Raw genomic sequence first — 20,228 nt, 5'->3', positions numbered from 1 at the left:
GCTATATCCCCCTCCACTGTTATGGATAGTGAAAGGGCTGATGGTATTTGGTGTAACCATTAATGTGACGGCCCTCTTGTGGCAAGAGGTTACGCGGGAGTTAAATATATATATTAGTAAAAATAGCTTACCACCTAAATCTTACGCGGTTCTGTTTGAGGAAAAACAGAACGACGGACTTCTAGGACTTGAGGACACAAACCCGACTAACTATTTTACTACTGTTTGATAACACAACACAAATATAGTTTACAATCACAATATGTATTATTTCAATTCATTTATTTAATTCATTCGACATTCAATTCAACATTCCTTTCAGAACATATAAACACTCATAAATACAATTCTTATATATGATAAATATAGGGGGTACTTTTTACTGGCCATACCGCGGGAGCCGGTCTGTCACAGTATGCATCTAGGGGCGCGTTACGTCCCTAACATTAATCGATGATCAAATACTAGTACTTGTACGAAACAGATAAGCTACGAGCCTTGCGATATTCAGAAGGAACCGCGAAAGGGAACAGGGCTGATAATGACCGCTGACTCATTTTGTACCTTTTATGTATATCGCCTCGCTGGCCTTTATCGTATTTAATATTCCTTTAATGTGTAAACTAAATACTCCTTTATAAGCACTCTGGCTACTTTTATGAGTAACCCTTTAGGTTAATATTTATTGTAGTTTATAATGTGTTATATTGCCGGGTATAATTAAAATATATATTAAGTGAATATCTTTTGTAGGAAATTCGTTGAGTATCCCTAGACTAATATGTGAATGTGTATCAGAATAAATCTTATAACTAAACAAAACTGAAACTGGATGAACTGAAGTTGATATATCGTAAGTATGATTAAAGGACAAGCCCTGCTTACATTTCTCATGTACTAAATGTTACAAAAAATATTCGCCTACATAGACAGTGTAAATGACTCACCATTTATAGTTGTTGTTGAAATGAATAGCAGTTTGTTGAAACCATAAACATCTCCCCAAAAATACCCTTTTGACCATCCCCTGTCCTTTATTAAAAAGAGAAAACATGGTTTGCGTCTGCTGTTCAACAACTATAAGTTATTTGAAAAGAAATCTTGTATTTATTCTTGTAGTTGCGCATGTGACCAAATTTAATTCAATTATAACTAACACGTCTGGATTCCTTGTTCCTATTAAGACTACTATATCATTGAAATTTCAACATATTTATATACCCAGCAGTAAAATTCAAAAAAACTATAAAGAGGCTTGACTTTCTACGTTTACACGTATGTTAGATAAATGCCCATTGTCTGCTAAAATTTGTGAGACAAATTTAATGTAGGTTTTTGCTACACGTAAATCTATAAGTGCCAATCAAACGTTTCAAGGAAATTAAACGAGTTATATGTAAAAACTGGTATTGGCAAGCTAGAGTGTATGGTATAAATTTTTTAGCCTCATCTTCACGGCGTGTTTTCTCGTTGATTCGTTGAAGAATTGTGCACTGATCACGTTATAAAAAGTGAATTAATCGATCTCAGTAGACAGTGTGTGTGCACGAAATATGAAGCGTGCTCATTTTGGCCATTTGACCGCTTGGTGGTATAAGTAACCTACGTATAATAACCGAAATGGAGGCATGCTTGAGCCCGTGCAAAGGGCGAATATCGAGCCGCGAAGCGACGATGTACTTTTGATTTGCATGGGCTCAGGTAAGTACAGAGATACATATCGACACTGAGACAGGGTATTTGATTCAGGTCGATACGCCCGATACTAACCTGTGTGTTACAACTGACTATGTTAACTGGCTAAAGACTGCTGGAGAACTACGTTTGAACAAAAACAAATTAATGGTCCATTAATTTACATAAATTTACCTTCATTTTTCAAAAGCGTAATATCCTTGTTTACCAAAATATATTGTTACCGCAAATACCAGGTAGCAACCTACTAGAAAAACTGTAGCATGATTTTATCCGGGTTCATTTTGTATAACGATTGTTCGCTGGATGAAATCGGAAATTAAAAACTACTTTATCAGATTTTTTACTTGAAAATTTAGTCCTCTTTCTATAAAGACCGCTAACTGTACCAAACAGATTTCATTACATCTTTTCATGGAAAAGAATAAATAATTTCAATTCATTTCTGTGAAATAGAAAAAAATAGCAAGGTCTCTTCATTTCTTTATTAAGTTTGTTCACTCATGGATATCGACATCACTTCTCTCAAAACACGATCAAGTAAGATGTTGTGTCCTTTATGTCACACATTTATTGTAATTTATCAAAAAACAAAGATTAGGGACATAGAACGCAAATACGATAAAGAATAGCACACTCTGTTTGCTTGAGTCCGTTCATGAAAGGTAATTAAAACTGCAACACACCTCACGCCTCAAGCACCGGCTTAAAATGACTCCTGACCCAGTTGTTCGAAACTTTAACATGCGATTAAGCTAACGGTCGGTTAACTTCGAGACTTATATTTTGACATTTTAGAAATCTTAGAAAAAACAAATATACGAGTTAAGGCTGAGGAATACTAATACGTCTTTACAGTAAAATTAAAATATCATACAAGTGTTTCCCACCAAGACTAGTATTTTGAGTGGGGGCTCCGTGGCCGAGTGGTTAAGGTCGCTGATTTCAAATCACTTGCCCATTACTTGCCTCGCTCGGGGCGTTGAATTCTTCATCTGAGGAAGACATCCAGCTGTCTTACAGAAGGTCGGTGGTACTACCCACGTGCCCGCTCGTGATGAAATAATGCACGGAGGTGGACCTGGGATCTTCCTCAACCATCAAAGCTAGAAAATCGCCATATGACCTATAATTGTGTCAGTGCGACGTTAAACCCACAAATATATATATAAAGTAGTTTGAATCGAAATCAAAAAAGGCAAATAGTTTAACAGCCCGATAAAGTTTCAAACACCTGGGCCCAGTGATCTAATACTAAATGAACCTGTGAGCCGAATGGATCAAAATTAATATATTAACACTGTCCAGATATTGATATTACCACAGCCGCAGCACACCTAACATGAAGTTGAAATTCGCTGTTTATGCCTGAAAAAACAGATACTTATTGCACTAATCTTGATCTATTGAATTCTTTCCGAATTCTCTGAAATATTTAAGCAAATTATATTGCCACACATTTATGTCCCTCTATATTGCTATTTGTTGTTTTCCTTTTGGCGGGGCTATACGTACATACAGTGTATGTTTTAGCTGCAAAAAATGATATTCTTATTCCTTGCTTTAAACATTCCGATGATCAGTTACTGAAAGACTGGAATATGCTCACTTAGCATGCCGTTTCTATTATCAGTAGTTTAACACCGAATAATTTTGGAACTGGAATATCAGAAAAAAAAAGATTTTCATACGGTACATTAAATTTCATCGAAATACCAATTTTGTAGTGCTTATCTCATATTTACGCCTGAAATAAGATTAAAGCACTTTTATTTTACTTTTTTCGAACACGAAAATACCCGTTTGATATCATTACCACAGAAAATGACAAATATTTCCGCTTTGTTACACATATTGGATGAGCAAGATATAAAGTCAACATGCTTACGTTGAATTGCGGTTATTTCATTAACACGAACAGGAAGTAAAGATGTTTTACGGATGAACATAAACGTATTTAATAAAAACGTTTGACTTTTTTATATATCACTTATGAAATGGATTTTGTGTGTTTTATGCTTCCAAAATATATTTTTCCGCGATTTGATAATGCCCATGCAAAGTCCATTGAGCTCCAGTCTAGATATAATTGTTTGTTTTCCAAGCCGAAAAGGGAACATTTGCAGGAATGTAATTACGTAAAAGTGTATTTATGCAAAGAAAGACATGAAACTCAATTTCCAATAGAAATCAATACTATTATTGCTGAAACAGTCATAAATCTTAAGCTTGAACCGGGACAAAAATACAATCAAGAAATATTAATTCTTTTATAAACAGTCGAACGGCAAATGACAGTACTATTTCATTGCTGGTTTTAGACAGCAAAAAGAAACTCAACGCATTTGAGCAAACCAAAGTCCATATTGTTGTGGTAGCAGAGAATGATCATACTAAGACAAAACTAGAGGAGGAATTTAAGCTGGATGTTAAAACAGAAATAACTGTTGCAAAGAAAGAAAACATTTCAAATGAAATTGATAATTTGTTAGAACGTATTTCGCTAGCACCATTGAAACGAATATGTGAAAAATGCTACGATATGCTGAAAGTAAAGGACGCTTCGATAGAATCGTCGACTACCGTTCAGCAAACTGAACTTTCTGATATATCGCAGATTATGAACAAGTACAGAAAAGTGGATAACAGCTATGATTCGAAATGTGCAGGAATGCTTTTAAATCAGCAGGTTGAATATGAACGCGGTCATGAGCATATGTCAATAGAGAAGAAAGCCGGATTACCACTAGAGCGTGCGTCTCCTAGTCTCCTTGGTTCTGCAGTACCCGACAATTTTGACCTGTCGCTAGTTGAAAGAACAGCAAAAAGTAAAGCCTATATGAAAATGTGTAAAGCAAACAAAGTAAATGTCTCCTTGCATACGTCAACAACAATATACACCAGGAGCCGATCACATCTAGAATCTGAGTGTATACCAAGTGGCTTGAAACAAACCGTTTCCAAGACAAATCCCTGTGCCAAAAAAGACAATAAAGGGCATATTTGTGAAGGATCAGATGAAGCAGACAGAGCAATAACAACAAAAGGTAAGATACGTATATACCACGTAAATAATAAATAGCATATTAATGAACAAAAAAAAATCCACATTCAACTATCGTTTGTTTGAAGATAACCTTAGTAAAACAAAGCATAAAACTACCGTTTGTTTAATAAACATCTTAACTTTTTATGGATAATGGCTCGGATGTACAGGCCCGTACTCGGAATATACCCATGGAAATTTTTCATAACTAAATTTCGTGCGTTTATTGCGTATTTAAGTATCTCCTATCAGAATGCTCAAAGTTAATGTATATGAAAGTAACATCACCAACCACATTAAAATTGCGTGACTTCGGGTGTACTGTACTTTTTAAGCATCGACCGGTAAAACATGCCTGTAATTCAATTTGGTGAAAAATGGCAAAGTCGTAATTTGGCATGCGAATGTGTTTACGACTTGATAGCGGTACAGTGCAGCTTGTTCGATTTAATTTGTTCACAAAAATGAAAGTGAGGATACTTGTGGAATGTTGTTTGAAACTAAATAGAGAAGTTCTTCATATATCTTTGAATTTGCTATCTAAGATATATAACTTGTCTGATAGAAACATGACGGGGTATATTGTATCATTACTCAACAGTGTTTCGTACAGAATACTGGCATAAATAATCATATAATATAATGATATTGAGTACATAACAATTATTACATTAAATTGATACAGCTACCATACTAACTTCGGTAGTCAAGCCTACATTGCCGAAATATCAGTTTATAACCGTTAAGAAGAATATTTGTGTTCTACTCTCCATGTAATAAGATATAATACGATACGTCTCCAGTTTTATCAATTCTTTTAAACATTTTAATTTCATATCTGAAAATCTAAACTTGAGTTTTGTACTCATTAATTGTAATAATAATTCGGACTTAAGTATGAATCACCGTTGTTTGCAAATGAAAATACAACTGATGCTCAATGACAGTAGTTATTAAACTCCAGCATTCAGAAAAAGACGCGCAGTTATTCACCTTGTGATGTTAAAGTTTCATATTACATATTATTAATAGCCCGGCTTATAAGTCATTCGATCTTGCACTTTTTAGTAGGGACAAGCCATGAACATAAAATGATTAAAGGTTATGTCAAACAGAAATCTGGATATGGAACACTGACTTTTCGCACCTTCTTTTGTCAGGGGCAGACAACTCATATAGCGGGTATTTTCAGCAAATTTCTTTTTAAATCATCATATTCCGCTAAATTTTTAATAAAACTTTAAGATTTTTGGGATTTAAGTGTTTTGTGTTAATATCTTTCTATTTGTAGTATTAAAAGCAGGTTTACTCTCAAGTTTATACATGCGCAACGACTTCCGTTATTTTTATAAAAATGCTTTTAGTAGTTACATTTTTTAATGAATCCTGACAAAATTGTTATATGATTTATCTTTATAGGAATGCAACATTGAAATAATGTAAATAAATAATATATTTCAGAAAAAGACAAAAATATTCATTGTGGTTTATAAACAGCTATCGGTCCTTGCATTTTATCAAAATTACCGTAAAATGTTTGTAAAATAATATTTATTTTTCAATGCAAAACCCTTAAAACAACACTTATTACACTTTTGTGACATATAAATCCGCGATCGAACATATCATTTTCCTGAGAAAAAAAATCAGTTAACGCAATTAAAAGGGAGGTAATCGGTAATGGAAATATAGTGTGCGTATTTGTCGCATTACCGTGAGTAATGTGTTATAATATTGGTTACTATATAGTTACAAGTATCCAGGCACTTATGTATTTAGATTAAACGGTTCGTGGTCTCAAAAAGAATAATTAAGTGGAACCATTCATGGCGATTTACCATTAAATAAATTGCACATTCTGACATAGCTTGATTTGGTTGCAAGTTAAACAAAGAAGAAGGTAGTCAATCTCTATATATTTAAGAAATAAGGATTAATATCACGGGGGCGTAGCTCGAGTGATATATTATTAATACGCATCAGAACGACAAACAATGAAGAGCAAATCACTAAAATAGATGTATTATTTCGATTCTAACACGTTACGAAGGCCTTTAAAGTACATCCTTGATGACATCCATCAAATGCTAGTATCCGCCTATTTTCTATTTTGTGTTGATTTCTTGATTTTTTTTCCTGCGTATTACTGACTTAATAATTGTGACGTCAGGAAAATGTAATAATATATAAAAATACACAATTATCAGCTAGGAAAATGAATTCGGTTGTGTTAGCATCTGCGATAAACAACGTTTGACGCGCGGACCGGTTTATTACTACTTGGATAATTGAAGCCCAGCAATATTTTATCATAAAATTTCAATGACCATGTAAGAATAAAAATAAAGAAAGCTGTCGAGTGGTTTTTCACCTGGGATTTCACGGCTCAGAGCTCAGATGCGCAGGAATTGAACCAAAATGAATTTATTATATCTAATTAAAATGCGATACTTTTAACAACGTGATTTATATAAAGGCATGGGAATGATATTTTAGGTGAAATGTTTCTATAAATCTAACAAAGCTGTTTTACTCTTTGTAACGACATGATGTATGTATCATTCTGTATGTTTTTTTGCAAATTTACATAATAAAAGATATAGTCAAATGAACAGTACTAAGTCGCGATTTATTGATTACATTAATCAAACTGTATTTTTATCTGACATATGAATATTTTTGAAGGAAAATTGACATCAGAACATGATTTAATCACACAAAGCATGAAAAGGTCTTACAGATTTATTATTGACCTATCATCCTAAAGGTTATGGCCATAGTTTATTTAATAAAATAAAAATCAGCTAACTATATTCGAGTTTTAAATGTTAAGGGGTGTGTATTTCGAACGCATCAATGTAGTACATACCAAAATGGAAACTGCTAATTTGCTATTTATATCATATAAGTACATCTTTTATTTGTCTAATTGTTTTATTTGTTTAACATTGTTTACACTGATTCTGTTTTGCATTACTTTAACTGTTTTTCAACTTACGGCATATATTTATACTAGCATACATCATCATGAAAGTGTGTTATGACTAATGTCCAGTGTAATCATAAAATAATAACGTTCTGATATTTGTAGCCCCGTTTTGGAAAGCCAATTAACTTCGGTAGAACTATTTATTTCATTTCATTTCATCAATTGCAATCGTTTTAGTGTACTAAGTTGTGTAAAAAGTGCTTATGTTCATCTTATATTCCCTTTCATTAAGAAATAGACTGTGGTTTAATGGTTCACATCTGGGTATGAAACATATGGACGTGTTTAGTTTATAAAGGTTGGTAGTCTTCACACACGCTTTAAATTAAAATCATTTATTACATACCAAAATATAAATTTTAAACCACGATGGTGATACGTATCTCATAACTACTACTTGAAATATTCAGTCTAATTTTATATATTTGGGAGTTGTACTTCTCGGGAACCCTACAGCAAATGTATTAATGTGGTGTCAAAATGCATTTTTCCCATTGGTCACATCCGGTAACATACATATTTACTATACCGCAATTGTTCCGCCTTTACGTAAAGTCATAGTAATGGTACATAGGTTTATCGTTTATAATGCAGAAGCAATTTTAACATATACTAATGAGGTAGCCAGTCCAAATTGTAATGTAATTTGTTGACTTAGAAACATATGTAAAAGTGCATTTATAAATATTTTGTCTACAGTCATACGAAATACTAGCACTGTGTGACAGTATATCATCTCACTGGTGAAATGCAGTTTGATATAAATATGTTAAAGTCGCCACACCATAAGAAAACATTAAGCAAACATACATTTTTTTCTTATTAATTTATATAGTAAAATAATATATCTTTGACAGGTAAAAACACCCCAAAAATGAAATTTAGTAAGGAAATCGTTTCAAACATACGCCCCCTCCCCCTCCCCCCCACCCCCCCCCCACCCCCACACACACCCGAGCACACATACAACAAACCTTCTTTCTGGATATTTTACCTTATCGGGATCAACTTGCATTAGTTTATGTCAAAACATTATCTCACATGCCACTTTTAACAAGGTAATCTGAAAGACAGCTAAATCCCCTGCCACTGTTATAGATAGTGAAAGGGTAAACATTTGACCTTGAGCTGTAGCCTTGACCTTGAACTGTTAGGCTGACTCATGCATTCTCAATCATTGTCTTGATGAGGTGATAATTTGACCCCAGTTTCATGAAAATCCTTCAAGGCGTTTAGGAGACACAGAGCTCAAACCTTTGACCTTGAGTTGACATGGCTGACTCATGAGTTCTTGATGAGGCGATCATTTGACCCAAGTTTGATGAAAATCCTTCAAGGGGTTGAGGAGATACAGAGTGGACACAAAATGGAAGGCTCAAATATTTAACCCTAAGTTGTGACCTTGACCTTGAGTTGGCATGGCTGACTCATAAGTTCTGCACATCGTCTTGATGAGGTAATCATTTGACCAAGGTTTTATAAAATTCCTTCAAGGGGTTTAGGAGATATAGAGCGGACACGAAATGGACGTCTAAACATTTGACCTTGAGTTGTGACCTTGACCTTGAGCCGACAAGACTGACTTATGAGTTCTGCACATCGTCTTGATGAGGTGACTATTTGACCCAAGTTTCATGAAAATCCTTCAAGGGGTTTTAGGAGATATGGAGCAGACACAAAAGTGTTACGGACAGACGGACGGAAGGACGGACGGAGACCATTCCTATAACCCCAACCACTCGTGGCGGGGGATTAAAAATGGAGTTTAAAACAAATGTTTTAAATGACTACAATAAACAATAAAATATGAGCTAGATACTTAAATAAATGTATTAAGTTTTTCTATTGAGCCGCTTCTAAATGGGTTGAGGCATTGATGTGACTAAAAGTATTTTATATTGCATGTTCCATTTAGCTGTAATGTTGACATTTTACTAACAATACACTTTTCTAAATGAGTAAACATATGTGCGTGTAGTAATTTGAAATGTGTTTGAAAAAATCTTAGTATTACGCTAGAAGATTTGGTAAGTGCATGTTGTCATACAATTTACAGCTGTATGCAACATCGCGGTACAAATAAAATCCCTCTGACATATCTCTATAAATATTCTTTAAGGGAATATTTCTTCTTTCAGTTTTATATACGTTCCCTGCTTTTTAACAATTAGAAAGGGTCTGCTTTTCTTAGTATTTTATAAGCCATCTCTTAGCCTAGCTCTGGTGCGAAATAGTCATGAAATTAACTACTCTACATTGTTCTTCATTATGTTATATCAAGTAATATATCGCTGCAAAAGTATAGAAAGGTGTTTAATTCGAATTAAGATCTACGTATGAATTGATTATTACATAAATACGAGGTTTAGTTCGTATCCACAAGAAAGAAATATACATTTAGAATGAGCTAAACATGAAGCATCTCTCCCGTATGTGTGGACAAGATTAAAAAGACCCGAAAAGGCATTTATAGTCGGAAGAATTCTAAAGCGATATGATCTAATTATGACCACATGCTTCCTCTTTTTTATAACACTATTTTATAAAAAAAAATTTCTTTGTTTGAAAACAGGATGTAAAGTTTACGAAATGTGATAATTATGTCGTTTTAGATAATTTATCCCTGTTCATACAAAGTATTCCAAAAGTAATCTTTCTTTGATATTTCTTAAAATAATGTAACACTTTGAGAAGCTCTACATAGCCTAGTTGTTTTGTCACCAGATTATTAGGAATTTCGAAAAGGGCGATACAATTTTATACGTTGCTGAACATAATCAAAATATTTTTACGAATTCAATAGTCCTAATGATGACGTCATAAAACAGTTTGCCTAGGCTTTCCTGGTTGACTGATTCGAGTGTTCCATATCCAGATTTATCTTCTGGTATTGTTCTTTAAGAAATGTATTATCTTAAGTCTCTACTAAAATGTGCAAGGTTCGGCCATATTTTAGGATTTATAAGCCGGGGTATAATAAGAGTTATATAAATTACATGTATCATTCGTTGTCAACTTGATGCAGTAAACATTTTTAGGGGAATCAATGGCAATATGTTTAGGGTCACTGACTTTGAATCACTAGTCCTTCACCGATGTGAGGTCAAGCTTCGCTCGTGGCGTTGGATTCTTCATTTGAGGAAGCCATCTTACTGACTGTCGGTGGTTCTACCAGGTACCCGCCAGTGACGAAATAATGCATGGAGGGGCACTTGGGGTCTGCTTTCATCACCTGAAACTCGGAAGTTGCTATATTACCAATAATTATGTCTGTGTGACGTTAAACTCTACAAAAAGTAGAATGCAAATTATGGTAAGGTTTATATAAGATAAACGTTTCAAGATGACTTAGATTTCTGCTTTGTGAAATATGATGACTAGAATCTTTTCACAACAAATATCAATATTCAGGCTCGTAGCTGGGCATACACACATATACCCAGACGCATTGTCATTTTTCGACATAAATAACATTTATCCAAATTCGAAATAAGCCTTGAAGGCAGATAGCATGTGAAGATAAGTGTGTAATGGAGATTTAGAAATTGCAACGTAAATTAAACTATATTCAATTAAACATTGATAGAGGTACTTCATTCGGCTAAATTTGCTAACTCGTAGGAACCTAACTGTTTAGAGTTAAAATTCCTAGGATACATTTCATAGATATGGCCCACTTGTTCGACTATTGTTCTTGGTTCTGATACAATACGCAAGCTTATTTAAAATTGAAGACAGAAGCTCACATACATTTGAACATATTCAAACGCATATGAGCTTCTCTATCTTAAGTATAATTTGTTTGACATGATCGAAAGATAGTGAAGGAGGCTTATTTCTCCAGTCTTCATTTTATCACTAGTATATCAATTCGTGTTTACCAAAATTATATGTCAATGTTTTCCCCTACAACCCTTCAAAAAATTCACATTTGAAACAAAACATTTATAAATTACAATGTATTTGCGGGGCATTTTCAGGTTGAGCACGGCAGGAATTTTCTATGAAAACTTAACCATGGCGTACCATATTTCCTAGAAAATCTGCAACCGTGGATATATTTCCTAGAAAATGTTCCCGTGAGAGATTTAAAGGGGAAGGAGGCGTTGCTGTTACACCATCCATACCATCAATAACGAAAGCCATAATTGCCAAGACAATTCCTTAAATTTGTTAATGTCGATATGAATACCATGTATTCTTACAAACATGCTCATTTTCATGAGATGAAGACGGTCATGTGTATGAATGTAGTATGTTAAGCCGTTGTTCTGTTTATCAATAAACATAATATTTTAAATCAATTTCTTTACTGAAAAAATATAAAAGGAGGAGTTTTCAAATTTTAGATTTAGATTTCAGATGGTGCAGGTTGTCCTATATCTAACTCATTCAGATTTGACAATCTAGGCAGACAGAATGTAGGACAAACATTGTGTCATTAGCGCTTTTAACTTTACAGGGAATCTGAGATTACTCAATTTCTTAAAATTTATCTTTGTACTAAGGGAAATTTAACTAAGAAAATGTTCATGCAAGCAACTGCCTCCGCGTGCTTTAGTGAAGTTACATGCTTAAAAATTAGTGACAGGTTGCACGCAATTAATCAAGGCTCCCCAGTGGTATTTTGCCACTAAACGTCCCAAGGCTGTGCACTACTTTGTTCCTAAATGCCACAGCTGGTAGTTTCTCCCTACACGGCAGTTTTCTTTTAGTTAACTTAAATACTAAAACAACACGTAAGCGTCAAATAGCATCAATTAAAATGATTGGTTGTAATGTAAAAATCTGAGATACTGATTCTCAAGAGAAAAGAACAAATTGCAAAAAGTAATGAAATAGCACTTTCTCCTCAAATCATGAATAATGCAAAAATACAGCAAAAATTTAGATTAATTTCATAGCGTTGAGTAGCAATACAATATCTGATCAAAAGTTAGTTCAAAAATTCATCATCATGTTGAGGAAACACGTTTTGATATCAGATAATTACTACAATCTAACGCGCAACTTAGTTGAAACCACGTTTAGACAAATAAGGATTAATAACCACATATGGGACGCTGATTTTAGCATAAATCATCAAACTCGTATTGTCTCTCTTAAATATACAAACTATTCATGATATATATTTCCAGGACATACATACCGTACTAATGGCTTTTGATTTTCATTAGATTGCATTATTGGCTGAATCGTTGTTATTGTTTTTTTTTCGGTAGGCAAAAGGAGAAAAAAGGAGCTCTTGGACAAAACTGTTTCGTCAGACGTAGAATACAAATCATCTAGAAAATATCAAATACAGGAGAAAGAAAACCCAGAGCGCCTTCTAGAAGCAATTCTTGCCCTTTACGGAATGAGTAATGTTCCCGAAACAGAAAGGCCTGCTGTTCCTAAGCACAGTAACCAAGTTAGCAAAGAGGTAAACAGTTAGTTAGTAAGACGTTGTATGTCATTTTATTTATGTCCGAACAAACGTTAAAAATCATGTTTAAATAATAAAGGTGCTTTTAGCTTAAACAAAGGAAAATAAACAACTGATATTGAAATACTTTAAGTGGAATGACTACCATAGAGAAAGTGCCTAATGGTTATGCAACGGTGTAAAGTTCTGCATTTAATGAGCTGTTCGTTATCAACTGTAATTTAAGAAAATTAGTACTGCTTCACTCGATCAGGGTTTCATATAATGTCAGACAAAGTCTCTGGCTATGTGATGTTCCTAAATTTAGATTTTAGCACAATATTTATTAAAAGTCTTTGATATATTTAAATGCAGAAAGAAAGTGTCAGATCGATCGTTGAAAATTATTTTTAACTTAGGTTTAGAATTACTGATCGAAATATATATTTTCAGATACGTAATGAAGTTTTCAAAATCAGTCCCACAATTAAAAGAATGGGTTATCGTTACCGAACATTTTACATATATGCCGTTAAACCCAAATGTCTGGCAGATGAGGAAATGAGAAGGAAGCAAATTTGTTCTGTTCTGAAAAGGTATGGTATTTACCGTTTCGAAATAGCTCCATGTGCTGAAAATATCACGGAATTTATGCACGTTGGAGAGGAAATAAAAGTTATTTCAAATACACCATACTCGCTTAGACCACGAAGAGTACGTGAACCCGGGACTGTCAAAGGCGGCACGCTCGGTTGTTTTGTAAGTATGAATGATGGAGAAGGACAATGCGGTCTTCTTTCTAAACACGTTTCTGAACATTGCAGCGATGTATATTATGTTGGTAAAGGTAACAATAAAATTATCGGTCATATGCTAGAAAGCACAAACAAACATCAACCAAATGGTCTTGATATTTCCGCTGCATTAATGAACGAACCTATAAGTGAAGAAGGAACAATGTTCAAAGACACACGGCAAGTTCTTTTGAAAGGAATGTTATACGAATACATTGAAAATCAAGAGGATGCAGTATGTAGAAGCGAACAGTCTGTATATATTTACGGAGCAAAATCAAATCCTGGTAAAGGTGAAATTACAATGCCGTTTATTGATAATGGACTCTCAACTATCTTAATTCAAGTAGAAGACCAGGTATGTTTCGATGGAAACCGCCAAGGACGTTTTGCAGAAAAAGGCGACAGTGGCGCAATCGTGTGCGTCGAGGATCCACATAGGAAAGAGGTACATGCCGTAAGCATGGTAATGGGGACGCCAGACTTAGAGGATTCTCCATCTGCAAGAAGAACGTATCTAACAATTCCGTTATCAAAAGGATTACAACAGTTACAAAATGATACTGGAAAACAATTTAAACTTTGCTAACTGTGTCATTCATATCTAATTTTTGGTAAAGACTATATCGATTGTTTTTGACATGAGATTGTTTTTGAAAATATATTGAACAAAATTGTTCATATTTTTTAACGACAATTTAATGCATATTCAAGTAAGGAAAGGAAATAATGTTTAGATTATATATCAACAAATGATCATTATTTTTGAAATAAAAAGTAAGTAAACCTTTGATCAACACATGGCATTTTTCAAAACATTCAACTAATACTTTGAGCATCATTATTGATATTTTGGCCTAAATCATATCTTAAAATTATTTATTTTAATGTTGCTTTTTAAGTGTCAATAATATCAACAATAAAAACATGTTGTAGATTCCGTGACATTACCCGAAATCTGAGAAAATGTTATGTCCGCCATATTTTCCATCCAAAGTGTACTTCTGTTATTCTTTAAAGTTGATTTTAAAGAAATCAAGCTTAACAGCGGTTTACAATGTATGATAATACTTACAACTAAATTATATTTCAGAAAATGATGTAGTTGTTACCAGAGTTACAAATTTGCACATGTAGATTCTTATGGTTTAGTAGCCGGAAGTACTAATTAGTTTGACTGAGTTTACCATTGTGTGATTATGGTAGCCGATTCTGCATTATATTTCTATAGCTAAATATAATTGGTAATTCATTACAAAAAATCTTCCGAAAATATAATTCTCTTAGCAATCACTAAGTTTTAGACTCATCCACCTGCAATTGGTAACTCTAATATCAAACCCAGTGCAGGAAGCTCTTACATATTAAAGTCTCATTGCGTTGATCTTGATCAGACTAACAATAAGACATTTCGTGTATTTATCATTACACCGAATCATTTAGCTAGGATCATGTGAAGCGCCGTATCAATCAGACTGTATTTATCAGGCTGGCTTCAATTTACTCACCTCACTATAGACAATCATTGTTGTTGTCCTATGAGTTGCTTAAATGTATTCAAAAATACGTAAATTAAATTCGTTTTTAAACTAAGACCTATTGTTACTTTAAGGTATTGCCTGCTGACACCAAACTGAACAAGAAACATTTGCTCATAAAACTTGTTAGTTAATTTGTAATACTGTCCAACAGAACGGTATATTTCTAACATCAAAATTTAATCACACAGTTTCGAATCTTTTGTTCTAAGCTTTCATCAGCTATCAATCGAAAACCATTTTCTGAATAGTACCAATGTGACGGTAAACTAAAAAATACTGAATATAAATCCAGTATAAGTTATGTAATGACCGAAGTCAAACATCATATAAAAATCACATGTTACACAGCAGTATTTAAGAATACAAAGCCGAAAATGTATTGTCTTTAAGAACGCACATTGTTACGTATTGTTAAGAAAAAATGGAGAAGATTGAAACGTACAGTTTATTATTATTATTAAGTTAAAATGATAAGGGTCACCTACATAAAATATGCAAATGACGCTCTTGTATTCTTGGACTATCGCATTCTATTGATTGCATACTGTTTCGAGGATATTGCTAAAGTTACCGTTACCAGACTAACAATAAGCTTACAGTTAGTTATGATTCAGAAAATTTCGCCTAATTCAAGTTTGTAAAGTTCAAATCTTGAAAGTATTCTTTTTTTTTTTTATTTTGGCGCAGCGTTATTCATACAACATTAGCACAAGACGGCATTTTGCACCTTGGATTTATATGAAATTATACATTTGCGTCTGAACATGTGTTGTTGAGTTAAAAGTTTATATACTTGTAAGCAGATTATTAGAATGTTTATACATGTACTTTATAAAATTATATCATTTATGAACATATGCACGAAACCTTTTATATTTGTTTGCACACATTAAGTCCGCCTTAGACGTAGCAACTATGAATCTGTCAGACTGAGTGTCAAGCAACGTGAATAAAAAACAGATGGTATACATGTACTAGGGTCATTTAAACATGCTTCACTTTCATAAACTTTTGTCACTTACAAAAACTAAGCACTAAACATAATTATATATAAATGTGTCTTGTGACCTGAAAAAAGATTTGCACTTTGGAACATATTGTTTTGATTTAAACAATGCTAATTGTTTTGATTTAAACAAGGTTAATTGTTTTATTGAGTACAATAATAAACTGAAGTATGAAACTGGTGAATAATAATTAAACAGCTATAAATAAATGTAAACTCCTTTTTCTTTGTTTGAAATTAATTTATGTCAATTTTATTTAAATTTAATAAATGATATTAGCGCGTAATCCAGTTTATATACTTTTTCAGTGCCATCCATGTTAGCTTAGTCCCATTACTTAATAAAATGTGAAAAATGTAGACAGGCCGGATGAAAATACCTAATTTTGCACAGTGGTAGTCTGGACCAACACAAGACTTTTGGCTTTAAAGTAGAAAAAGTAGAAACTTCACAGGTCGCTCAACACGACAAAAACGAAAATGTTGCAGGCTCGGTTTGATTGAGCCTGTTCATGGACGGTAGTGGAAATGCATGCTACCGTCCACGCCCTCTAGCCCCGGGATCACAGATCTTTAGAAGTCTGTGTTTGGAACATTCCAAATGGCTGCTATATAAAAATGCCATTTTATTATATTTCAGATTTTATTATTCCTGATTAATATTTATTGATAAACTGATTTATACCTACTCCTAGGGTCAAGGATGCATTTGCATAAATTGATGCAATATTCAAATCAGTACGTCTATACATCTCTCCGTCCTAACTTCAAAAATGCCTTCTTTAAAAACAAAAAAAGAACAACAACAACAAAAAAAAAAAACAACATTACACTCACTTGTGCATACAACTGTATACACGAATTCCGTAATGTGCAGCTTGACCTGAATTCCGTATTGGTTAAGAGGAAACGGATATGTCTGACCAAATATTTTTGGAAGCATATTGTTCTTTTTGTTTCGTCCGTCTGTCCATCCGTCACAAAATCATATTCTTCAGAACAGATGTTATTGCTAATTCTGAGTATTTTGTTTAATTTAATCTATAAATATTAAATGCCATGTGCAGCTATGAAATAAAGGGACTGTTTTTGAAATATACTGTTATTAAAGCAAAAATGTGCATATGTTTGTTTTAACTGCTTAAAGGGCCATAATGACTTTGTTTATAATGTGGCGGCCACAATTGTTGTTATGAACATAAAATATATTAATTTCTTGTTAAATCTTATTTTCGATAATTTGTTTTAACATATTTTCAAAGGTTTAAATACTTGATTCGCATACTGTGCGCTTTATTCGTTCTAGCGGGCGGGGTTTCGCAACGGTCCACGGCGTTATTGTGCAGAATATGTACAATGTAGTATATTAGCAACTTGATTTCTAATTCAGTGGTCATTTACCGCACACTGTAACCAATGTAGCGTTGAATTTTAGTCGTTGGTTACCAAAATATTACGGAATTAAACAGTTATATTGCTCTACCTATTTTGTTCGTTGTTTTGAGATTATCATTATTTGCATAAGTCACAGATTAACTCCGCCCATCAGGTCGAATAAAACGCACAATAGTAGACAGTATTACTGCATCCAGTCTTTTTTATTACATCCCGTCATGGTTTTAATCGTATAAATTCATGTGCAGTATTGAAAAAAAGCGCTTCTCCAACCATGTAATTGTGCATACTCTGTATGTGGAGAGTTGCTTCATTGGGTCTTAACGTAAGATTTAAAGCCTTATTGGATTTTAATAAAGGGCAATTGACATATTAAACAGACATGATACAATATTATATTGATATATACCTTAGACACGGTGAACAAACGTAAAGGATGGTTGTGGTCAATGTTTCCTTTTTAATTATATTTGATACAGGTTTTTAATATCTTGTATAGAACACAAACATTTATTTTTCAGACGAGCTGTATTGCTATAGGCCATGTGAGCGGCTCAGGTCCTCAAAGAGGATCTATTGCTTTTCCGTTTCTAGCAAAACGCTATACCATAAGTACTGCAAACAATTATTTAAACGATTAAAATAGTGCTTGACGGCGTTTTGAAAATGCCACCAAGTACGACCAAAGCAATAAAGATGTTTTTTAACAATTATTTCTAGCGGACAGACTTTTGTATAACTTCGTAGATTTATAGATTGATGTATCACAAGTTAAGATAAAAAATAGAAATGATAGGTACCGTGCTTCTTTTTACAATATTCAAAGTTTATTAAGAACATCAAAATGGTATTTTTGTCTGAAGAAACAATGCATACATGTCAAAATAAAACAAGTGCAGACAGCTATTTACTTAAAACTTCACTCTGATGTTACTGTTTTTGCTTCACAATTAATGAAACCACTGAAACTGTGCATAAAATGTCAACATATAGATATATTAATAAAGAAAAATTGCTCTTTACAGATGTCGAAAGTATCTGAAACTGAGAAAAACACAAACTATTTCCTAAAGATATAAAAACATCTAGCGGCCAGAATTTTACCATTTTCTATCATGTAAGGTAGAACTAGTACGCATTTCGGTGGAGACACGTGAAATTTGCTAACAGTGGTTATCGCTTGCTGCGCGATTGAGGTGCGTTCAAAATATTGTGATTTACTTCTTTAATTAGTAAGTGACTCATACATAAATGTATGCCGGCATTGTTTGAGACACGTCAGTATACTTATCAAAAAGCCATTCATTGAAAGATATCAATCTGATATGCTTCCAGGTTCTTCATTTAAGCTAAAAGTTGAACTTAGAACTATTTCAAAAGTTCACAGTTCATATGCTCTATAAGAAGACGACAACAAAAATATACAGAAATATAGTATTGATACTTTTTCGGATGTTCATAAAGGTAATATATATTCCACAAAAAAAAGGTTTGGGCTTCATATATGTATTATGTGAGCAGGATAAACTCAAAAATGTATCGTACTAAAAAATTTGGCTTGATGACAATGTTTAGAGGTATCTAGTTGTGTTCATGAAAAAAGGAACACATTTATTGTTTTATTAAAAAAAAAAAACGTCATTTGTGACGTTCGTACGGACGGATGCACAGACATACCGATTACAAGCATGACCAAACTTTATGTAAATCACTAAGACTAAGCATGAATCAGTTTATACATTAACATGTATCATGAAATCTAAATTTTACTATAAAGCTACTTTTAAGGGCGGTTCTTAATATAGAATTTCAAACAGATATGACATTGGTCTTTACAGAAAAGTTCCTTATGTTGTCCTAAGCTATCGTTGTACAACATTTGGTACTTTTTTCTAGTATGTTTAGATCTTTCAAAACCGGTCTACTGTCATGACATTCATGAAACATACATGAATATTGCTTTATTCGAAAATATAAATAAATATTTCGTGGCTTTTCGCCAAAACATTTTTTGTGAGAGCATAGAAACATATAATTCCCAACGCTTACAGGGTGAATAATGTAAGTAAGAATTTACATGATCGATTAAATATATCAATTCTGAATTCTAATTCCCCACGCAAACACACTAATGACAATTATTATTACAGAGTATGATAAAAGTTGAGATACGTTAGGATCAAGTCTTTTTCAGCAATGTTAAATTTGATTAAAACCTGATTTCTCTAAACTTCTCAACTTTACTTAGTAAATTCGGTAAATAGAAAATAGGGTTGAGTGCTCAATTTTTAGCTAGACTGATTTGAAAAACTATGATCTAAAAAGAAGTTTTTTTTTTATAATGGCCGTCTATAAGAA

At 33.3% G+C, this 20,228-nt stretch overlaps 1 protein-coding gene across 1 annotated transcript; it reads left to right on the top strand.

Moving 5' to 3' along the window:
* The first annotated feature begins 3,586 nt into the window (after window positions 1-3,586).
* Window positions 3,587-17,957, top strand: LOC123541103 (uncharacterized). Its single transcript, XM_045326500.2, has 3 exons — window positions 3,587-4,742; window positions 12,953-13,152; window positions 13,588-17,957. The coding sequence occupies exons 1-3, from the start codon at window positions 4,238-4,240 to the stop codon at window positions 14,515-14,517; spliced, it is 1,635 nt and encodes a 544-aa protein (XP_045182435.2). The 5' UTR covers window positions 3,587-4,237; the 3' UTR covers window positions 14,518-17,957.
* The last annotated feature ends 2,271 nt before the right edge of the window (window positions 17,958-20,228 follow it).

The sequence above is a fragment of the Mercenaria mercenaria genome, chromosome 16 (assembly GCF_021730395.1).
Source record: "Mercenaria mercenaria strain notata chromosome 16, MADL_Memer_1, whole genome shotgun sequence".
NCBI classification, from domain to species: Eukaryota; Metazoa; Mollusca; class Bivalvia; order Venerida; family Veneridae; genus Mercenaria; species Mercenaria mercenaria.
The sequence above is the reverse complement of the archived record's forward strand: the minus strand, read 5'-3'. Positions and strand labels throughout refer to the sequence as shown.